This window comes from Dromaius novaehollandiae, chromosome 5, assembly GCF_036370855.1.
Source record: "Dromaius novaehollandiae isolate bDroNov1 chromosome 5, bDroNov1.hap1, whole genome shotgun sequence".
Lineage (NCBI taxonomy): Eukaryota > Metazoa > Chordata > Aves > Casuariiformes > Dromaiidae > Dromaius > Dromaius novaehollandiae.
Window position 1 is genome coordinate 59795153 of NC_088102.1, and position 24244 is coordinate 59819396.

The 24244-nt window shown below is 43.7% G+C and overlaps 1 protein-coding gene across 9 annotated transcripts in view; it reads right to left on the reverse strand.

The window, feature by feature from the left end:
- TEAD1 (TEA domain transcription factor 1) overlaps positions 1-24244 on the reverse strand; it is a 160602-nt gene that overhangs the window by 19330 nt on the left and 117028 nt on the right. For 5 of the 9 annotated variants that reach the window (XM_026104534.2, XM_026104533.2, XM_026104532.2 and 2 more), the window contains 5 exons: positions 16948-16959; positions 15631-15765; positions 15396-15442; positions 14413-14474; positions 12259-12383 (listed from right to left, as the gene is read on the reverse strand). In XM_026104534.2, coding sequence (XP_025960319.1) covers positions 12259-12383; positions 14413-14474; positions 15396-15442; positions 15631-15765; positions 16948-16959 — 381 coding nt within the window. The remainder of the gene's footprint in view (positions 1-12258; positions 12384-14412; positions 14475-15395; positions 15443-15630; positions 15766-16947; positions 16960-24244) is intronic. The other 4 variants (XM_026104537.2, XM_026104536.2, XM_064512980.1 and 1 more) reach the window with 1 other exon arrangement.

The following is a 24244-nucleotide window of genomic DNA, read 5'->3' on the forward strand; positions in this document are numbered from 1 at the left end:
CGCTTTGAAGGATTAAACGACTCACACATTACTCCTGGGACCATGATTATCTGTAGTATGATTTCCACGAACAACTTCAGTGATTGTGGCATAGCCTCTTGTGAACAAGGGTCAACATCATAAAACCAGTGTTCCCACTGCAAACCACAAAATATGGTCATCTTCAAGAGAGTGATTTACACTCAAAGACCCAGTGGCAGCAAGGCGATGCCCTCTGCAGAACATGATAAGATCAATATGGTCAAGAGGAAAGCCTATCGCTGTCTCTTTAAACCATACCTTTAAATGTCCCACATCCTCAGAGTCTCAATTTCTGCGAGTGCCAAAGACCCCATACCCATACACTTCTTGTTTAAAGAAAAAACATCACTCTACCATATATTGCTAATGCCACTTAACTACAAGAGATGGAATGGATTTTCCTTTAATCCCTAGAATTGCAATAGCTAGCATTCAGTTACTGTGTTGCTGCTATTATAGAAGCGTTCCTTACTGTATGTCCTCCAATGTTTTGATGCAGGTAATATTCAAGAAACAAATTTTTACCACTTCCCTTGAGAGCTAGTTTCATTGATGACTCTCTCTGCCAAAATGTGTTCAGCTTCAGTTTCCCTATTTCTTCACTTCATCCCATCATACCTAATTACAATTACTGGAATCACCTAAGCAATCCCTTTCCTTTCTGGGGTGAGATCCAAGGCCCAGGGAAGTCCATGGCAGCCCCCTACTGAGTTCAGTATGGTCTTTTATGGGCTGCCATTTCGCCAAGACGAGAGCCCCTCTCAGCACCTAAAATTACAATGTAAGGGCAAACTGCAGAGAACTTCCACTAGTCAGTCAGCAGCTCACAGCATCGTGTGGGCAGACGGAAGGAGCTTGATAGTGCCATGCTTAAACATTTGGGTTTTTAACGATGCAGATCACAAAACATTTTGCTATCTCAATTAAAGGAAAACTGATATGCAGTCAATGAACACAGAAAACCCAGGCATATTGAACAGATGCTGTATATAAGGGGCAATTCCCAACTGGTAAGCACAAATAAAATATTTAAAACCCCAAAGCAGACCTCATTTAAGCTATTTTGTTTACCATATACCTGCAGAATGAACAAATTGAAATGACAAATCTAAATTAATTGGACATCCACTCAGAGCCTTCCTTCAGCGTAAGTGGAGTCTTCCCTAGCAGATGTCCAACACTCTGGGGAAAAGAAAATGGACTGGCTAGATTTCTGTACTTAAGAAATTAAATTGAAATCTGTTTAAAATCATCTAGCACAGTGAAATCTGAATTTAGGATCAGAGAACACTCATCTGTGTATGTGGCCAAAAACGAGTTTATGTATGTTCTCTATTCTTTACAGTTTTTTTTAAAGTCTTCTGAAAGAAGGAAAGTTTAACACTTTGATATGATGTTTGCACAAACAAGTCTTCAGCTCAATTCATATAATATGTGAGCACCAGTTACACAGTTTTTCCTTGGAGCCTTCCGAAAACCTTATCTAAGTGAAACGCAGAGGCGTCCTAACTTCCTAGGAACTGTCAGGAGCCCCAGACAGTGATTCTCAGAAACCTGCTCATGTTGGGTCTTGCAGCTAGCCAGGAACGAGATGCAGGGGGCATGGGCTGCGTCACCTAACAGGGCCATAGACAGAAGCCTGTTGGTGGTCAGGCAGACGTCTCTGTTTATCAAGGAGAATTCCCCTCTTGGAGGTAAGCACTTAAAAAAATCTAAAAAACTCCGAAAAATTAAACTGAAACATTTTTCTTCCCCTGACGCTCCCATATCCTGCCTAGAAGTGCCCAGCAGTTGTGCTGTCCCCAGGGACCTGCGATGCTCCAAAGCAGTGCTCTGCTCTTCCTGTGTCAGAGCAAGGCCTTCAGAAAACACCCCCCCATTAACTACCAGGTTGTTATTTATTCTGGGATTCTTTTCTCTCATTCTTTCCTGCTGGAGTTGTTCCAGTTTGTACAAGTAACCACACTTTTATTGGAATACAACTGAGATCTCAGGTTCTCCTATGCCTAGGAAACGGCTTCCCTCCAAAGGGGGTCTCTCCCCCAAAGGTCACTGCAGAGTGAAGGAAGAAGAAGAGCTGTATTTTAAGAGTTTCGTGAGCGCAAATTCCCAAGACAAATGCACGCGTGGCACCTTATTTCACAAACTAGGAAAATGTACAAATTGCTCAGAACTCAAACCTCAGTTAAAGAAATCGCGTTTTAGGAACATGGAGCAGATCAGGAAGTCTTTATGCTGCTTAAATATAAAAGTAAAGGCAGCTGTAAAGCTACTACAGTTGTCTGCAGAGCTTGCCAAAGTACCAGATGCTGCTGCAGCAAAATTTCCAACAGGGTACATACAGTAGGACAGATGGTATGACATCACCTGACAACATTCTTCGGACGGAAATGTTTATTTTGATATTGCAACGTGTCATTATTTTCTCCTTATGTTGCTGTAATTCCTATACTAAGTAGAATCATTACTAACCTAATTCGATATGGCATATTTCTACAAACTAATAAATGATAATGTAATAAATATTAGGAGCAGGATAAATGGATACTGAAATGTTCCCATAGTTTTTATATAAGCACACTTCACGACAAAACTGTATGTACAGATAAAAGCCATAAAGCTAAGTTGCATGCCTATATTTTTGAGCTCATTATTGCCTGAAAAGCTTAAAAACACCCTCATTATAGTCAGAATTCACTGTTATTTTAGACTGAGTATTCCAGAGTCATTGAGATACATTAGGCACCAAGGAATTTACTCATGTCACAGTATTTAAGGGATTTGCATCTGGCATGGGGGTAATAACATGCTTTAGATGCTGTAAACCACCATAGGTCAAATCCTGTATTTTCTGAGGATAAAAACTACATTAAAATGTACGCAGAACATTCTCAGCTACTTTGTCTTCAGCGTCTGCATTTACGCAACGTGCCCTGGAGATGGCTGCCTCTTACCGAGCTCCTTTCCTTAAAAAATTCTAACTATCTGAAGAATGCAGTAAAGCCATGAAAAATGACTGTTGTCAAATAGTACCACGAGAAAAATTATAATCCACTTAGGAATTTAAAAGAACCAAGACAAACTGCCAATGGCAGGGGATGCTAGCATTTAAGCTGGAGCAGAACAAAGACAAATCACCTACATTAGTTTTACCAGCCAGCATATATGTTCGTAACAGCGCCTCACAAATTTTATGCTGATATTCTGAGGCAGCTTATATTCATGGCCTTTCCGGTCCCTGACACGCAGGGTCGCAAGCCGCTGCACTTCTCCCTGCCGCACCCCTGTGCTGCTCCACACCGATGAAGTCAGCGCCAAACCTCCAGCTTGACACACCGTCCTGTACAAGACCAAGCCTGTTACCAGCCAGCAGCAGCCAGGCGCCGCCTGCCGCGCAGGTAACTCTCCGGCACTCTTGGAGGCAGGGCCCGGGCTGGGCTGGGCTGGGCTGGGCTGGGCTGGGGCGCGCGCCTGGCGGCCGAGCCGGAGCAGCTGCGCCTGCAGCGGAGCCGCCGGCCGCTCCCGCCGGCCTCCGCGCCACACCGCGCCGCTCACGAACGGCCCTCTGCCTGCTCCGCTCAGCGTGGGCCGCTGCCCCGCTTGGCCTGTTAAAAATACCTTGCTGGCAAGGTTGCTTCATGAGATCTGTAGGTTCCCGCAAATTTCAAGTACAACAAATGCAATGGTGAGGCCATCTATATCTTTACCTGCAGCAACAAATTCCTGTGAGAAAATGCCATCATCGAGGCTGGCAACTTGAAATGATCGTTATCTTGTGTGCCCCCCAAAATCTCACCATCCAAAGGAGAAGTCCACCAAAAGGCTCTGTGGCATCTCTGCTGTCTCCCCTGAGATGGAGGGAGAGCCTCTGGGTTTGGACCGGATACTCTCTATCAGCGTTCACCAGGGGTAACGCGGCAGCTCGGACGGAAAGGGCGAGTGCAAGGCTAGGGCAAACCTGAATTTTGTCTGAACAAGGGAGAGAAAACAGCACTGCTCGAGTGCCTGTGCCTGGCTTCTGGAGACACGCACCGTGCAGTGACGCACACTCTACCTCCACAGATCGGTCTAACCCATCATTTTAAAGCGTTAGGGTAGTGCCTGCACTTCTGGAGGAGAAAGGAACCAAGTGGGATGGACTGATTAAAAAACAATCACTAATGTATCAGCTGTCTGTATGCAACTGCAACCTGTAACCTGCCCAGCCTCAGCGCTGCTGTCTAACTATATCTTGTAAATCTGACACTCTTTAATTTCCTGCTGATGTACAAAAATAACTTGCTCTGCCAACAATTTTTCTTATTTCTACTGAAATACTAGTAACTGAATATTTCATTCCAGTTGCTCTTGCCCTCCACGGAAACAGATCAGGAGTTATAACATGTTAATGCTATAACTGGAGTCTGTAGCAATTCCTGTTACTAAGGTCGTTTAATTCTCCATGTGAAAAGTTAATCTGACTTTTCTGTGCCTGCATGTTACCATACAACCGCGTAGTCTCCTTGGTCTGTCAGGGACCTCCGCCCATTCATCTGCTGCCCAGATCTGCTCGGGGACTGAATCAGGAGGGTGCAGTAAAAGGAGACCTTCAGCCACGTCACGGCTGCAGAAATTAGGAGGTAGGTCAAGGCGGAGCAGAAGCTGCCGGAGAGGCATGGCAGTCTCTGGCTGAAGCAGCTCAATCTTGCCCAGTACTTCCCAGCCCCGCCTTGGGAGTCCCAGTGTGAGCCTGGGGCTTGCCAGCTGGGCAAGCTTCTCTGGCAACGCTGTCAGCGTTATGTACTGCAACAGTGACGACGTGTCCTTCAACTCTGCTCTGCCTGATTTGAGACCTTGGCTCCCAAATCCAGAAGTGCTGAATGCTCAGATGGGAAAATTATGCCTGAATATATGAAGCTCTCAATAATGCTAAGTATTCTGAAAAATCAGGCTTATGACAACTCAAGGGGGACCCTCAAAATCAATGGCTCATTCATTTCTTTGCACCTGAATTTCTTGGTTTGTAAAATGTGAGTAATAATACCTTTTCACTGAAAAAATGAATGCATTAATACATCTGTGAAATGCAAGTGGGGGAAATTAGTGATTCTGTTTGGAGGAGAGTTTAGACAGTGCACAGTAAACAGGGCATGGGGCCACACATTTCAACTGCAGAAGAAAACAAACTACTGAATAGCTGCTCATCAATCAAGGGCCACCTACATGCACTGAATGAAGGGTGAGAAAATAAATATGCAAGTATGTAATTAAAGACTGCATCACAGAGCAGACATATGAGGACATTTCCTAACTTATTCTGAAAGCTTGACTTTGCCCTGCCGTGCCCCCCACCTCTCAGGCCTGAGCCGCGCGTCCTCGCCCCGGGCCCTCTCCATGGGGAAGGGCAAAGCGCCCTGCAGCCTCGGGGCGGGGGGGGCAGGGGCCTCCCCCTGCAGCCAGCCACCGCTTTTACGGCACTCTGAGCCGGGGCGCTCTCCGCTGGCCCCCGCCAGCTACTTCACAGCTGTGCAGGGAAACACCACTAATCCCCGCAGTGCTCCCCTGACAATTGTAATTTAACAGCAAGAGGAGCCAGTGCTCCGAGCCGGGCTAGGTAGGCTGAGGAGACAAGTCGGTGCTCCCGCGAGCCGCCCGGGCCAGCTGTCTCACGGCTCGCTCCTGCTGCAGAGCCGCAGCCGCCCCAGCGCCGGCCTCCCTGCCACTAATGCAGAGGGCTGCGCGGCCCGCTGCTGGTACGAGCCTTTTGGCATCGCGGGGTGCAGCTGCGCTCGCTCCCTCTTTCCCTCCCTCCTGCTTTCGTGTATGCCTTGCCAGACCTGCTGCCCTGCATAACCCAATGCAGCTAAAGTTATTGTGGTTATTTTCATTTCCTGGCTTTGCCCAGGGAGCAGCTAAGACCTTGGCAGAGCTGTGCGCGTACAGCTCCCCAGCCACCTGCGGCTGGGAGGCCGGCAGAGGGAGCTAACAACACTGCTTGGTGGTTGGATTTTTGTTTAGTCATGCAAAAATAGCACTAACTATTTTGTTGGGGATTTTTCAACAGCAGTGATGGATTCTGAGAAGAGGGAGAGAGCATGTGTGAAGGCGACACCAGGCAAGCACGTGCCTGGCAAGATCCAGGCAGCCTTTGCAGCTGTTCGCAGCACTTAGCGTGGGCCAACTTCGAGGAATAAATCACGCTCCGCTGCTCTGCCCACGGCACCATGTTTTCAGCCCAGGCCCCTCACTTGAAGCACCAGCGCCCTGGCGCTACAGCAGGGTTCAGAGCCGGCCCAGACACCCGCTGCTCCCCGCAGGTGCCCCCAGGGATGGAGCGAGCGCGGAGGGCTGCTCCAACGCGCTGCTCGAGGCGGGAGCCTGTGTCCGTACTAAACCCCCTCAAAGGGGGTTCTTGGCAGTTTTAACTAGAGACCCCTGAATATGAACATTTTTCAGAATGTAACATGCACTTCCCAGTGCCAGTGCAGAGCTCCCCAAGCACTGCAAAAGAAATGACCCTTACATTTTGTTAAACTTTGTCTGATTTTAGATTAAAATGTCCTAAAATCCTGAGTCTGACACTAGAATCACCTGAAGGTGGGTTTACTTCCTCTTCTTTTCACGTAACAAAGATGCTGAACAAGGACTTCTTTGTGACTAAAACGCTGAACTACTTTTTATACTGTTTATAGGGAATACAGAAAGGATAAACAATGCTTTTAACAATGCAAATTGTTCAAGGAGGGAGTGGTTTTTTTGAGAAGATCTCATTTATTTTTCATCACTTAGGTGGTTTGATTAACTTTGGTGAATTTTACTGCATTTCGCTAATGATGGCAGGCTGTTTTTATGGCCCTTTTGCAATTGCTTTCACTTTCTGGTTCTCAGGCACAATTCTCTCTGGGCTCACAAAGCCCTTTTACAACAACAATAAAACCTGAATTAAAACATAAAGAATATTTTATTTCTTCACCACTTTTTAAAATACATTTTGAAATTTGGACCTAACACAATCTGACAGTTTGGATAGGTAGGTTAATACCAAAAATGCCTATCAGGCACGTTCTTTATAGTCCTAAGACATTTGAGATGTAAAGCTGTCTGAAGTGCTTGCTGTTGAAATGAATGCAGCAGCAAGAGTGAGAAACCTTGAAGAAGGACAGAAAAAAGGGCTTGTTTTGTTGGGTGGTGATATTTTTTTCCTTGCTGGGAAGCAGGCTTGAATATATTTAGGAGAACCTGGGATTATTATCAGTTCAACGTTAGAGCCTTTGAATTTTACAGCTATTTGTGTAACAGACAATTGTTTAGATCTCTTCTAATCTGCTTGCGTACTCAGTTTATATTTGTTGGGGGAACATGGGATTATTTGGTTTAAGCATTTGCCCTGAACTTCCACAGAGCCACTACAGTGAAAATGGAAAGCCCCCCATTAAATAAATCCCCTCTTGAAAGCAACAGATTTGCAAATAAATTTGTTAATGTAGTGAGACTATGGTTACACAGGCTTGGCAATAATTAAAGGTAACTAAGAAGAACTCTGGTGTTTGGATGTGTACGGGCAGATTCTGTGCAGCATTTAGGAACTGGATTTGAGCACAAAGTGCCATAAAAGGAATACAGAGCTTGACATTTGTAAATTGCATTGATTTTCACATAAAAGGAGGAGAAATTTTGCTCATCTTTAATGACAGAATCACTATTCCAAGATGTTGCAACTAACTGTGGTATCTTACGTCTTCCAGACTATCTTCTGCCATACAGAGTTACAGTGAAGCTTGCTTATTGTTTCCTTTCTATAATTTTTTCTTTTGTAAATGGAACAATTTTGTGGCTAGGCAAGGGAAAAAAGTCAACAGCCCTCAACAAGTGACAGGACTCTACTGAGCACATTTCCGACCCACCAGAATGCCCACTCTAAATTAACATAACTGCCTGACATTGAGGGGCTTTTGTACTTTTAAACACCAATTGCCATTGGAAGAACCCCAGAAATGTTTAATGCCCCACTCCTACAATGAGTTCTCTGTAGGAGGACCTTTATGCCCATGCACAGCCCCATTGAAGTCGCTGGGAGTCAGCATGGGCAGACAGACCTAAATTTCTAATTGCTGTGCAGGAATACAGACTGCAAGGGGCCTCCTAGGGTCATCGAGTCCTGGCCCCAGGTGCCACGTCAAATAATCCTTTTTCAATAAACTTCCACGTTCCATTTTAAAGTGGAATTGCTTTATTTGCCCCCACTACTACGAGGCTTTCTAGCCTGGTTTTGTTTTTTTGTGGGGGAAGGGGGAGAGAAGTTGTCTTTTTTAAAATAAACGTTGGAAATGCATTTCATCAAATGATACTCGTGACATTTTCTGTGAAAAGTCAAAAGTGTCATGAAGATACATCTATCTCTTGCAGAAGATATGTGCAAACTCTTACAAGATTCTTATTTAGAAGCTTACATGTATATTCATTTACAAGGTCCGCGAAGGCACAAAGGAGTACAGGATAAGTTGCAACCACAATACATGACTACCTGATGCAATACGCACATTGCACAGAACACTCATCTTGCCTTGCTCATTGATTTTGGTATTTAAAAAGGAATTAAAAAAAATCCTTTCTATACTATGCAAACTGCATCTGCAATAAGATGCTGCGCCAACACAAAGAAAGATGTACAGAACCACAGGCCGAAAACAGCGCTAAGTGAGGCTGGGGGTAGGCTGGCAGCACTGAGGAGTGGTTTTGGTGGCAGCTGGAAGTCCTGCAGTGAGGTCGGAGGTGGCCGAAGGGCCGGTGCCCCTCTAGGGCAGCACCTGCACGGGCAGCCGGGCTCCCAAGCCTCTGCCCTCCCGCAAGCAAAGACGCTTCCGTCGCTAGCCACAGGTGGCAGCCACACGGCCTCGTGCTTCCTTCCGTGCCCTTGTTTAGGATCACACCCAAATAATCAAACTTGCACAATCTGATCTGAACAATCGAATTAGAAAGAAAAAACACGGGGTATCCAGATGCCAGGAAATAACAACTGGTCGCCAGCTCCTGCATATTTACCACCGCTACAGAGTGAATTTGAAGAAGCTGCTATAGGGAACTGCCATCAGAGAGGGAGACTGGCACTCTGACTTAGCCCTGAACCGCTCGTAGCGCACGCAACGTGTCCTACCCGCCCGGCTGAGTCCTCCCCGTTCCCCACCGCTTTCCTCCCTCATCGCTCTGCTCTCCCAGGCAGGAGAGGGACAACGCCTGCCATTTGGGGTGCATCTGCCAGCTCTCAGCAGTGCACAGGCTGCAATCCCCCGGCTGTGCCCCATCCCCGCCTCACACCTGGGACTGACACATGATAGGGAATTTACTTTTCTTTGTGCCTTATTTTTGCAACATTCCAGCATGTAAGTAAATGGGTTTTTCAAAAATAGGTATGGGTAGTTTCACACTCTTGCTTCTCTAGTAAACCTCTAGCATAAATGCATTGCACTTAAAAGGTGGGGTTTTCAGCAGCACATCTGCAAGCTAGGACAAGCTCCTGTGAGCCTCACGGTGCACTTCAGGAATTCCAGAAAATATTAGTTTATTCCAAAAAAGGCTTTACAATATTTACAAGGCTGTCCTGTGTAACCATGTTTCTGTTCAGCTCTCCATTCTTTCTTTGCAACACAAGTGGATGTGTTACATTCCCCAGAGAGTCTGCACCTGCCTGAAAAACGAGAGCCCCAACACGTCTCTGGAGCCTTAGGCCCACACATCGCGCCTGAGTACAAGAGGCTCCAAGCCCAGCCACCGCACACCGCGGGCCTTCAGCTGCCTTCGGTTGCCAAAGCAGCATCTTTTAGTCATTTTCAGTCAGTCATGTTGCAAAACCCTTCCCTCAGCTAGTTTCATGTCACGGATACCAGGGGAGTGCCCGGCCATCACACATTACCTGGTGAAAGCATATGCGGCTTGAGAGATTTTGCTTCGAAGGACAGACATAAAAGTTACTTCGCTACTGAACTGCTTCGTTCAGTCTCTTTTGTATAAACGCATGCGGATACACAGAAGCCCTACGCTGTATAAACCCATGGGTTTTGCAAATGAGGTTGCATTATAAAAACCTTTGCAAAGAGGATAATTAGGTGGTATAGATAGGTGCTGGCAAAACAGTAAATCAAAATACACTTAACTGCCACTTCATTCACACACAACACAATAATGCTGAGCGTTACATGATCACATGCTGTTTTCCTGATAACCTCAAGGCACACACGTAACTTCCCTGTGCGCAGCAATCTGTATATGGCAGAGCCCATAAATCAGCAGGACGCATTACATGGGGTCACTCAACCAGGGGCTCTAAAGCTGCCTATCTATAAGGCCGCCTGATGAGAAAACTTAGATGTTGCATTTCTGTATCAGAAATACAAACCACTGTTTGGCTGAATCTGTGGTTGGGGTGGAGAAAGTATTCTAGCTGTGACTTAGTCTAGATGGCACTAAGATGCCCATGATAGCGTGGCTGCTGCTTGCACCAGCGTCGTGCCACGGGGGAGTGCAGGGAGGTCTGGGAGCGAGTCAGGGACGGTGCTGCCCACTCAGGGGAAGAAAACACCCCTATGAGCCATGCACGATGTATAAGGTACATGAGAAACTCTTGCACATTGTGTGCATGCCCGCTGTGCTAAGGACCAGGGTCTATGCAGAAGCCCTCGCTCTACGGGTTCTGTAATCCTGACACAGGAACTCCCTCGATACGCTAATTCTTACACACTAGGTGAAACGAGAAAACAGTTAGAATAAACACATAAGGGGAGTAGGACCACCGAACCTCAAAAAAGTCACTCAACTTATATGCGGTGGCCCTCTAACTGTGGTGGCCGTCTGCCCCAAGGACGTCCTGCCAGAGCCAGAGCCAGGACTGCAAAGGGAGACTCTGGAAATCAGGGTCCTGGGGATGCGACCAGCATGGCTGGGGGTTGCATGGAGCCCGTACAGTATCAAAAGCCATATAATTAGTAAGATAATCATTGCCAAACACCTCTTCCCTCAAAGTTAATTCAACCTGGCAATATGTAACATTTAGCAACCCAATACATAGCCACGTATTTAGTATATGAATTACTGAGATATAGTATATGTTCGTTGTGATGTTTCTCTGCCAGAAGGATTCCTCTGTTGTAAGGTTTCTGGGATATGTCTCTGATCTCCATTATGCCGGGTAAACACTCCCTGGATAACACCCCTGGCCAGAGCCCATAAATACTATGGTTTCCAATACTGAATTATAAATAGCATCTGATAGCTTTTCTCTGTTCCAAGCTACTGCATTTTACCAGAAATCTGAACACGGAAGGCCTGTCTGTGTCACCCATTCATAACAGTATTTGCTTTCCAGAAATTATCTCAATAAAACTTCTCAGGTTCAAGCTGAAAGAAGCTTTTTTGATTTTTTGTGATGCAGTAGAAACAGTGCTAGGCTGCTAACAAATGTCCATGGTAAATACATAATGATTAATATCAAAGTTCAAGGCTAACTGGAGAAAATAAAATATTACAGCCAACTCCGTAAGCTCCCCTAAAGGTACAATATCCAGACTGAAAAAAACAGAACCAAAACTCTCCTCAAAAGAAGAAAAAAATCCAAACCTTGGATTGGAAGACCCAATGATTGGACATTTAGGTAAGTAACCTCAACTTGTTCAAATTTATAATCACATTGGGAAAGGGGTGGGCTATCCTCAGGTTGTGTGCAATAAAAAAGAGGTATTTGTTTAACTGTTTGTATCCTTCCCTATCACCACCAAACAGAAAGAAAAGATACAGAGAAATGGTGCATGCTTGCACGTTCGGAAGGCATGAACCAAAATGGACTATCCCTGATACCTACAGCGAATCCCAAAGGTCAGAGTTAAAACTGTGCCCAAGAACACGAATAATTTTTATGCACGCCCTTACTTCTCTTTCTGTTATGAAAGAAATTAAGTTTTAACTTAAAGTACTTAATTGAATTATTGTGAAAAACATGATGCAATTTGGTACTACTGCTAAACTTGGTCAACAGTGAGGGATGCGGCATTCTGAACCATGCTTGCTCTCAAAGAGGCCAGCACTACTGCCTCTCACTTCAGCGAAAGGGAAAAAACAGAGCATGAAAGGAAAAAAATTACACTGAGCAGTAGCGAACATAGAAATACGACGTGTATTCCATCCAAATTCCACCCTGGAAAGTATACTCAGACAGTGGGGAGCAAGGCAAAAAGCAGAAAATCAGTGGACATGAAGGGCAACGCTTACTGATTCGGGATCCCGCTGCTGTTCAAGGAAAGCTGAAAATTCCACCAGTCTGAGCTTGGTTGTGCCAATCGATCGACCCTGCCACGCAGGGACTGAGGGAGCTGGAGCTGATGTAGGCTCAAATCCTAAAACAGAAGGAATTGTTTTCATGAAGTTGTTGATCATTTCTCCATTTACATTTTCTAGATTAACTATAATTGGGAAGCACCCATGTTGCCTTTGATCATTCATATTAGTTTCAGCAAATTATAAATTCAGAATGAGTTAAAATGGGAAATACACAAAGCAACATGTACAAAATTGGTCCCAACCCAGGAAGAAGGAATTTGGATGAGCTAAGAACAGTGCAAATAAAAGATCTACTTCTTTGCTTCCTTGTGGTTGTAAGTCACTGCAGAATTTTTGTTTAAATTATATACTAGATTATAGAAATTTATAGAGACTTCACACAAACTTACAGCTGACCCTTTCTTGAAAACAGGCAGCAAGATACAGAGAAGATATTACTGCCTTGGGAGTCAAGAGAACAGGCTTCCATTTCTGGCTACTAATGTGCCACATGTTACAAGTAAATCACCTCTCTTTTTGCCTATTTCTTCTGCCACTCTCGATTCTTCTTTCATATTTAGAGCATAAGCTTTTCAAGGCAGGGACTGTCTCTTACTACGTATTTGCACATTGGGGCTTTGACTTCTTTTGGAGCTTTTAGGCATCATTGTATTACAGATAATAATAAATAATTACTGTAGAGAGCTGAATCTTACCCTAAAGAGAAAAAAAAAAAGGTTTTAAATTGATAATAAAGAGGGAATGACATGATCTAGAGAGAGAGCAGGGATGTTAACCACCAACTCTAATTCACCTCAAGAGAAAGAATAAACAGTATCCCTTGCTCCTCATTGTGGAAAATTAGATGAGAAGGAAACAAAATGGTAAAGGAAGAGGAGAAAGACAGCAACTGGAAGGCAGTGACAAATCTTGGGAGAGAAGCAGGCACATGTAAGGTAGGGGTGAGGCATCAGGGGTTAGAAAAGCAAGATAATCCTGAACTGGATTGAGCCCCAGTGAGAGGTCAAAGGAATTGTGTATTTTTAAATAATCTCATAATGGCAGTTCAGTACATGATTCCAAACCTCGAGTTTGGACAACGAAGGTTTGAGGCTTGTATGGCACAGGAAACTGCAATAGTCAAAACTTGCCTGCCTAAACATGAGTAGGAATTCTAATGAAGCAAAAATACATGAATGGTTTTTGACTGTTTTAGAAATCCTAATAATCATATTTTGAAAGAAATTAGGGAAGAATAGAAGATGAAGATGATGAAGATGTCTGACTTTAAAGAACAATGTTAGGAAGATCAAGAAAAAAGAAAAAAATCAGGGATACAGAGAGAGACAGCCTTTGTTTTAGCATAACATAGCAGGAAGTTAAAAAAAATGGTTAAGAGCCAGAAAACAGCAGGTTAAACAGAATCAGAAGCATGGTGTAGTTTGGTGAGGGAGATGTAAAGTTAGTTGCCATCTGCAAAGAAATAATGATCCTCCCTGAAATTAGCAACGAAACCAAGTTGGGAAAATGAATAGGGAAGTAGCCTAGGAAAAGGCTTGATCAATTCAAGCAAGGGAAGTCAGAATAAACATTAGGTATCTATCAAAGTGGTACTAGGCACAGCAGGGACCTTCAGGAGGGGAAAGTTATTAACAACCAGATATACAGAGATGTTTTATACTTAAGACTAAACATAAATGCTTTTAGAACAGTTTCAGCCACCATTTAAAATAAATTGAGGCTTATTCTCATTAGAGATGCAAGCAAGATTTAGCTATTAAAATATAAACATGCATCCTATCATTCATTCTATTTTTACAAGCTGTTTTCCTATGATATGAAATGGTGACTGGAGATCACATATCACAACAATTCTTCACACACATATATTAGTGTCTCCTACCTGAAACTATAAAGGAACCCCAGTGATTTTCCCTCATATATAATCAGATACTGGTACATCGGTATTTGGTAGGGACAAGTTTTGGGTTGCATGCAGGAGACATTAGATACAGAGTAGTGGCTCTGTCCATCTCAGGAATTAATACATCATATTCAGTACACAGTTCAAGTCTTTTCAAAGGAGACCATAAACTGAAGAATTACCTGAAATGGGAGCTGTGACTGATGGCTGTATAGGATAGGCCTGCTGAACAAATGGCTTTACGCTGAAATAAATAGTTATACAAAAATCATACACCACACCACTCGCAGTCTATTCCATTAGAGTTACATAGTGTAAGAAAATACATGGTTAATTACCTTTACCCACAAATTTATTGCCTTCTTACAACGCATATTTAAAAGACAGGCAATAAAGAGATAACAGAGAGAAAGGGGCATGAGAATTGCACCAAACTTCTTTAAGCCCGGAGCTTGCCTGCGGTCAGTTACGTACGAGGAAACCGTTGCGGGACATGCCTTGACCGGCTTTGCACAAGATTGCGTTAAGTGTGATTGCTCTGACTCCCTGTTAATCCAAACAGCACTGAACTGCAGGGCCACAAAGACTCCCACTGACCTAAAGGGAATAAGGCAGGGAGAATTTGCAAAACAAGGCAGGGAGATGTTGCTGGGCCGGAGGCCACTGTAGGGCTAAAAACTCCCGAAGGGAGGGCAAAGGCTTCCTTCTGTACATGGTGCTGTGGGTATCGAGGTGCCAAGGACTGGTGACCCTCGGTGAACACAAACAAGCCTCAAGCGGTCTTCCTCTGCCCTGCAGGAAAAAAGTTCCCTTTTCCTCTAGTCTCACTCATATATTTAAACAAGGTGGAAGTGTTTGTCTCGGAAGCTTATTCACAGGCAAAACCTAATCAGATGCTTCCCTTGCATTATCACTCCATCTTACCATGGGAGAAAAAAGCATATTCCCATTAGGTGCTCAGCGCCAGATTGGAGGTCTGGGTTCCCTTCTAACATTTTGAATACGAGTTCACTTTGCTGTAAAGACTCTTTCTTTCCATACAATTTTCTTTTCCTTCTTTTTAGAAAGATTTGTAAATTTTTGCCTTGTTGATACCCTCAGGCAGCAAACTCCACAAGCCAGCCCCAAAGTGCATATAGAAGGACATTTTATTTTTCATACTTACTCTTGCGAGGATCCAGGCTGCCCCGTCTGGATCATGCCCGGCCAAAACTGGAAGAGGAAAAACAAACAGGCCCACAATTGTTTTCTTTGTTGAAAGATTTTGGATATTTCTGAACAAGCATGATTCCTCTTGCAAACACAAATGAAAGCATTAATCCATTCACTCAGCCTTAGTTTTCTACTGAACATTGTTAGAGAACACAGGGAGTTTTGGGGGGACTCAGCTAACAACTTACCCCAGGTGCCCCAGGAAATGTAGGACGGGGAATTCCTGGCAGGCCCAACTTGTTGTGAATAGCAGTAGCTGAGACTATCTGAGCTGATGACATTGCTGCCATGTGCTGGAGTGCTTTGTCCTTTGCTGTCTGATCCTTTAACATGACAATTACATGGAGTCTTAAAACATTTGGCACAACAGATGATGTTAAATAATTGCAGCTACAAGCACATAACTAAAAACTTAAAAAGCCACACAGAAAATGCAAAAATAGCAAACCATGCAGGAAAAAAAATACAGCACGGAGGCTAACACTCAAACTACCTCAAGGCAAAACCTCCTCTCAGACGTGCGTGGCAGACCTGAGCTCTCAGTCTGCTCTCCCAGCCCACAGGAAGCTCTGGGAGGGCAAACTGCTGCCCACTTATTTACATGGGCAAATTCTGCTGATTTTATATCAGGCTCGCCTAAAAATGGTCTGCTGCTAAGGCTCTGCCTGCAGCACTGGGATCACTGAGATTTGAGCTCTATCATTTTGATCTAAGAGAAGTTTGCCTTTAATAGTACACTTTAAAATGAGAACACAGAACTGCAACTGACTTGTGAACAATGACAGATTTTTCTTCATGCTTACAAGTTTAGAAACATTTCAAATTGTTTTACAACAAATATTTTAAAAGTTGTCTCACAAAAACATAAATGACATTTTAAACTTCCAATTGGGGTATTTTTCTAATTTTTAGTGTTCCCAATGTAAACAATTAGTGCAAAATCTCTGCTGTTTTCAAGTATACAGGAACAAGTTTAAGAAAAGATGGTTTAGGATTGATTACTTGTACTAATGCAGCACTTGGAGTCCTAGTCACTGCCAATTGTGTATGATCACAGAATAGAAAAGGAAAGTCTCTAATGCAACAGAATTAACTAAGCGGATATTTTACGTCAGGTAAAATAAGTAAATAGTAGACTGTTATTATTTGGTCAAGTAGAGTTCCTCATCTCCAGTACTGTATGAGTAAGTGCTAATATTTAGGTACATGACTTAGAATGAAGGAACACAAGCAATATTAGGCAAGGATTTTTTTGTTTGCCTGGTTTTACTTTACAAGCAAGTAGCAAGCATGCTGGCAAGAGATGCATGCTCTTATATATGGTATATGACTCTGCACATATGCTCCCCCTAAAGCTTGTATGCAGTAGTACTATAGGTGAGCAGTTTCTTCCTTTGAATAGCTCCTTTAGAAACAGCACAGGCTGAAAGTACAGAAAAAGCTAGCCAAAAATTCTGCCAAGCACAGCTAAGGTACATAATACTTGGTTTAGTTAAAATACTTACCATGCTTGTTACCTGGATACAACAACAAACAGTTTATTAAAATGCTTGTGTAGAATAGCAGATTTTTAGCAAAATATGAACAGAATAATAAGAAACAAAGGAAGAGCAGTTTGCTCAACATTAAATATCAGGTTTAAACAAATGCATCGTTTTCACCTAGGGACTGATTCATTAAAAGAAAGAAAAAAAAGAAAAAGAAAAACAAAACACTGGGGAAAACAACCCCCATCTCCATGTGTAAAAGCTGCAGATATCAAATGAAGAGGATTGTTGCTGAACTTGTTTCCCCAAGCCTCAAAAGGAGCCTCTGCAGGCTTCCCTGCGGGCTGCAGCCGGGCATCCGCTCGCCCAGGAGAGCAGCAGGTGGAGCAGGGGAGTAGCTGTTCCCAGCAGTGTCACCCCTCCGCACCTTGCAGGATTCAAGGCAGAAATTCAATCGGGTGCAGCGCTTCCAGCAGCAGCACTAACACCTGCGGACTCATCTGCGCTTCCTCCCGTACAGCCACCAGGGAAGGAGCCGAGCGCAGCAAGGCTCCTACAAAAGTCAGGCTGCCAGGGAGAAAAGGGAGGTGGGGAGCGGTGCTGCACCGCACTTTCTGCCCTGTCTAAGGCAAGGGACTACCTAAGTTCACCTGACAATACCTCTACACGGCAGCTTCTACCCCACCACTGCGCCAGGGACAGGAGGAGGGGAACATGCTCTCCACTAGCATTTGGGCAAAGAAAACTCGGTTGCTTTATCAAGTTGTAGCTTTCCCTTATAACTATAAACATTTTAATTGATAGGAGCTGGAGGTCAGCTCCCGGCTCTGCCTGCTGCTGGCACTGACACCTACGGGCTGACAAGGCAGGAAGGGGTGCTAGGAGGGTTCAAGGATGGGATGCTTCACGGGCTGCTTTCTGATTCCTGCAGACGGCAGGGTTAAAATATGCTGCAGCGGGTGATAACAAGTTGCAGTCTCCTGAGGTCCATGCAGCTCTCCAGAAAGCCAGCTTCCCCAGGCTCCTGCACAGTTAAATGGACTTGCTTGAGGAATCTCCTTATTTTCATGTGTTTTCATGATACCTTCAACATACCTTCATCATGAAAAGGCATGAAAATAAGGAGATTCCTCAAGCAATACCTGTGGTGTCCTTGGCTTTCACACACAGTGTGAAGATACTAGCTCCACCAGGCCTTTCTGTCCGTTTTGCCTTATTTTTTTGTTATGGTAGCTGGCTTGGAAATGCCAAACCATATACGTCTTGCACACAGTCAGCTGGATCATAGCAAAAACAAACATACAGAGGATCAATATCCTGTGTGTGAAATATGTGATTTGAGAGATGCAATGTACACGTGTGCCTGGGTCCTAGTAACCTCCCCAACTACATGAACTCTGCTTTTGTGATGACCTTGTTATTTTGCAGAACATCTTGCCACATTACAGTCTCATCTCCAGCACTGCCTCGTCGCTACAGTCAGCCGTGCCAGCGGCAGCACACAAAGACGCAGCTAATTCTTGTGCTCTCCTCAAGTTCCCAAACCCATACTCTTCTGCTGCTATAATGGGCTTATTATTTGGTGGATCTAAACTAAAGGAGAATTTAAAAGTAAAGGCTTTGCTAGTGACATAAAAGTCTGTATCTGGGAGTTGCTTCAGCCCAGGGCAAATTACAGACCTATGACGTGGTTCATCTCACCTCGCTTTAGCCATGTAAGTGGCTCCAGTCTAAGGCAGATGTCTAACCTCGCACTATGGTCACCTCCAGGAGACGATTTCTCTCTTCCTAAATAGGCATCTAAAACAACCAGAAGGCATTACTTCCCGGAGGTTCTTATCTCTGCCCAAAGATCAGAATAGGAGCCTAGACACCCAGCTTCTACACAGCAACAGTTAGGCCACAAAAATCCCACCCTGACAGATGAACTAAACAGAAATTTGCAAAGACTTACACTTCCTTCAAGACTTACACTCCTTGTTGGTTCACAGGAGCAGGGACTTCTAAACTGTCTTGGAGGGGCTGCTGCCCTCCGTTAGCAATAAGCCTGACACTGCTCAATTTCAGGAGCAGCAACAGGGATTGTTGGAGGGAGGTAACATCTGCCATTTCATGAGACAAGAAGGGATGCCCCTTGCCTCTTGCCATTTGCCCAGAAGGTCCTGCATTTTGTGGTGGCCATTCATTTCATCCTCCTGGATGTTTTCAGGAGGACAGAGAGACAGCAAAAATGGACAGGACGACAGCTCAGAAACGCAGCCCTTGTGATAGGGCTAGAGTCTTGAGGAATTTCAAGGACTCCTATAAGGTTTCCCAGTAAGTCACAAATCTGCCAGCTCTACTGCATGTTAGCAGGCTCCGGCCAACACACATCAAGGAGAAATTCCACCTTTTGTAGGCTTAGGAAACTCTGCATAGTCAGAAGAATAGGGTGGGTTTTTTTTTTCAAAGTTACTGTAATTTTGCATTCAAACACAAAAGAAATCAAATTCAAAATCAAATACAAACATATAAGAGGTCCTGATGTCCACTGGCACAAAGCATTTTTAGCTCCAAGAAAGTTTTGGAGAGCTGCAAGGTGGCGACCTGTACTTGTATAGTCAGGCAGACATGCCAGTCTTCAAAAAGAAATGGGAAAACCACACTTAAAAGTTGTTTATTTAAATTGAAATATGACCTTGTCTGCCACTTGAAAAAACAAATATACCTACTTTTTAAAGCTCTAATGGAGAGTGCATGTAACCAGGAGGGAATGAGGCTTTCCACCTATCACTGCAATGCAGCCACTTGTGGGATGAAACTTAGTAACTGATTAATAACACACAATGGTATTACATCACAGTTTAGGCAGCAAGAGAAGTAATATATCCAATTAAAACGGCAGGGGTAATTTAAACAGGCAGATTACAGTAATTACCCAGGTTGGAATTTGGCCAGGACAAATGGGTTAACACCCCTACTCCGAACGGGAATGTTGTGGGATTTTTAACGACTGCAAATAGTTAAGACTTTGGTTTCCTATCTTGTCCAAGATGTAAAGGGTTTGTTTTTGCACTCACTCATGCTGCTGCGTAAATCTGGAATAAATCCTTTCAGCTCAATGAGGTTTATAATGATGTAAGTAAAATAAAAATTTGGCCCAGAACATGCAGTGCTGCAGTGCACCACGCCGAGGTCCGGCAGCGGCCTGGGGGAACAGTATCTCCTACCGAATCATTAGCTCCTGCCGGAGCTTTAGGTATTCCTTGGATATGTCCCATCTGGCACTGACCTGGCTTGACCCTACTTAATTTATGAGCTCTGACGAGATTGCTGCCGCCCAGGAATGACACTGTAGTAAGTAACAGACTTCACTTTTAAACTGCTATCTTCCTCTCTCCTTATAAAAGTCTTCTATTCTTTGGTACATAATTAGTAGTATTGCTGAGCCAGATTAAGAGTGCTATCGGTGGAAATGTGGACTAGTTCTACGAAATCTCTAAAATGTCATCATTGTGATGGAGATCGGGATCTGCTCCATGTTTTAGCTGACTATCTCTGACTGCAGTTGCAAACATTTGGTTTTCATAAGGGGTAAGCTCTAAGACTCTAATGCAAGGATATAACTTTTAATGAATCAGGACCTTGAGTTTTACTTTTCACCCATTAGTTTTGGAATACAAAATACACAGTTAAATTAGATAAGAAAAATTCCCCAGTATCATCCAATTATAAATCTTCATATCCATAAAAACCCCATGTGAAACAAGACCTCTACATCACAAGCACAAAAGGATTTGTGCTTGACTTTCTTTTAATCCAACATAAACACTAGAATAATTCAATCAATCAGTTCAAACTATTTCTACAGCAAAAAATAAAAACTGTTATCTTAGAATGGTAAATGGGGCTTTGAATACCATGTTATCTATGACTTTGGAAAAAAAAGATCTAAGACAGTATGAGAAAATTAAGTACAACAGAATGCAATATTAATTCAAGAAATCCTAAAACCTGTACCAATATTTCAAATACGAAACTTTTCTTGTAAGGAAAAAAATATGACATAAGAGAGGAAACAACAATTTGCTCACAAAATTACAGTAACACTAACATAAAATAGTTTCCTAATAAGCAATTTTGCAGATGTTATTTCTGCTCAGATCTTGTATTGATTCAAATAACCTTTGCAATAATTAGCTGTAGCTCAAAAAAGATAAACAAATCATGAAAATATACAATTGTTCTGGACAAAAGATAGAGAGCACTTCAGTGTTTCTAGCCCTGATCTCCAATTTGCTTATTATTAGAGAAGACAGGAGTAAATACAAAAGCTGGCTATTTCAGCCAGGCAATAGCTAATGCCAAGAAGAGAATGCGCATTCAAAGCTGTCCCAACTTGCTGCCTAATGAGTAGCAATTAATCCATCTTATTGTATTTCAAAATGCTGAAGACTCCATTCACATCAAAGGGAATTTTTCAAGGCTTTTATCATTGTTCATTTAAAAAGTATAGAGCTATCTTTAGCATTCTATAATTGACTACAATATTTTCTTTCTATCCCTCAATGCAGAATGTAGAATAATGGATTTTAGAACATGTAATACATGTGAACTGTAGGCATTTTAATGTTTCTTTTTGTCTCTGTCTAATTAATCTTGCACTATGAAAAAATATCTGAAATGAAAGTCTAAGATAGACGTATATCCTGCTGTGAAGACCTTTACTCTCTATTTAGGCACAACTTCAATGCAGCTTTTTTCCTGAATAAAAAGAGGTGATTTTGGCTCCCTGTCAGTGCAAAGGTGGGAAATGCTACAGCCTGACACTATGGATTGGTACATCTGAGGTGGAAAAACAACACTGGAAAGTAAAAATTCTGCTTTCCTTCCTCCAGTCTCTGAGTGAGAGGAAATGCCACGAAGAGGAACTGCCTCCCAGATCCATCTCTAAGGGCTCCTTTATTCCAACCTCTCTTAGCTCTTTTATGAGATGAAATTTCTCTAACCTCAGAAAGATTTTAATAATCTCAGGCAAGTAAGACAAAATCTCTAAAAACTGTTTTCCTGTAGTAAAAGAAATTAAAATGTTTAACATCCCTGGAAGGGCTGATGGGACTTTCTGTATTGGTGGTCCTGAAATGTAGCAACAGCATTCACAGGTAAAAATGCTCTTTCTTGCAGGCTAAGGATTCATCAATCCAAGTGACTGTTGGCATTTGTTATCGAAGAAAAGGAACTGTGCTGTACCAAAAAGACTTTACAGCAAGCAGGTAAGAATTCAGTCTATTAGGTAAGCTTCAGTAATACTGTATCCAGTGCCTTGGGTAAGGATAGCTCTGAAACCTTTCCATCCATTTGGATTTTTGCAGAAGATAAACAAGAGAATGAATGCCTCAGATTCCTCAGCAGGAGTGCCAAGTACTCTCCTTGTCATGAGCAGGGTTCAGACAGAGGCTAGGCAGGAAGGTCTCTTGGTCTGAAATAAACCCACAAGGTGTCTGGGGAACAAAAGCTATTTGTTATACCCTGCATCAAAGTAAAGAGACCAGGAACGGAGGTGAACAGGACAGATCAGCCACATCCTGAAAGACCAATAAAAAATGATAATTCAGAGACCACTGCTAGTGGCAGGCTGCATGTCAGCGGGGGGAGGAGTGCCTCCACACCAAACCCTGCAAGCCTCAGGTCCCGCCAGCCACCAGTTCAGCTAAAGCAGCACTGTAACACAGCGAATGACCATCTTCTCTGTAATAACCTACCACAAATACATGCAGGAGTTGTGCTGAGGGAATACATTTGTGGAAAGAGGAAGAAACATGGGAGATGAAGACTGCCTCAGGTCAGAGCTGACTGAACTCATAATTATGGACTGGCAAGCAGGAGCTTTGGATTTCTTCCATAGTGTGCTTTCCCCTCACGCTGTAGCTAGGAAACTTGACATTGGAGGCATGTGTTATTTTAAGTAGTAATTGGTCTCCTGAATGCCACCAATCACATGTTTCACAAAGTAATTGCAAGTACTAGCTCATTGTTAGAGCTGCAGGATTGGCCAAGAGTAAGAAGTAGTGCTGCATAACGCAAGTACTAACGCAGCGAGCCAGCGATCCTTTGTTACTCCAAATACTCACAGGCACTTTCCACCTGTTCCCTAACGCTAATCTGAAGAAACGAAGCTTGAAGCGATTATCCCTTCACAGCAAAATGCAGGCACCACCTGCTCAAGGAGGAGAAATAGAGTGCATAATCTTCCTGGAGAGATCAATGGGACTTTCCAGATTGCTGCTAAAGTGGTCCCTGCTGAAACAATGGGCATTCCTCGATGACAAAAAATATTCAGCTTGTCTTCATTTCAAATCAGTGATTTTTTTAAAGCAGTTTTCAAAGTATACTGGGAAATACGGATGGTTCAATACAGGAATAGGAAGAAAAATACCGGCAACGCCACTAACAAATTGTCCGGGGGAGTGAGATTCCTTCTCAGGTTCAAAACAAGCTGTTCCTCCCACTTGCAAGTGAGTAATTACAGCACCATGGTCAGTCAGATAAAGGAAAAGCTCCCTTCCTTGTAAAGTTAGCATCCTTAGGGCAACTTCTTTCATCAAAATTTCATCTCTTCCAGTTGGGGAGAAAAAAGTCTGGGGGAGCAGCAACTGCTCTGGAAGGGATCTGTGCAAACGGCACGCAAGTCAACCCGCAGGATCTCATTCACTGAGACCAAGTGCACCAAGAAGCCAACGAGTGATAGGGAGAGCCTTCTTGCAAAGTGTCAGGCCCTCCTGAGGCCCAGGGCCTCGCAGAAAGGGTGGGATCGTGTCGCCAGGTCCCAAACAAAATCAAGGACATGCATAATGACACCTCAGGGGCTGGGCAGATGCAGGGCTTGCCCGTCGGCACCACTCCAGGTGGGGCTGGCCGGGTAAAGGCCAGGCAGCTTTTGCCGCCTGCAATCCTTGCAGAGAAGTGGGAGAGCAAGAGGGATTGCGCTGCCTTGACCCCGGGCCTCGCAGCAAATCCAGAGGCCGGTACACTTCCCTTTTTACAGATGGGTTCTCCATCCTTGCGCGTACTCCTACAGAGCTGAAGCAAACGTCTTCTGCAGAACAGCAGGGATGCACAGGTATGGGATTCTTCGCAAATCAGCAAATTCTCGGCACCACAACTGTGGCTGAATTTTCAGGCCTTCTCTGCTTTTTACGTAGCTCTGGTGGAGCTGCAACCTGCTGATGGATGTGAAGGGGCAGGAAGTTCAGAAACCCTTACAAAATATTTCGTTGCCCTAATAAGATCTCTCCTCCTTCAGGCAGCTCCTTAAAATCAGAAAACCTTCTGGATC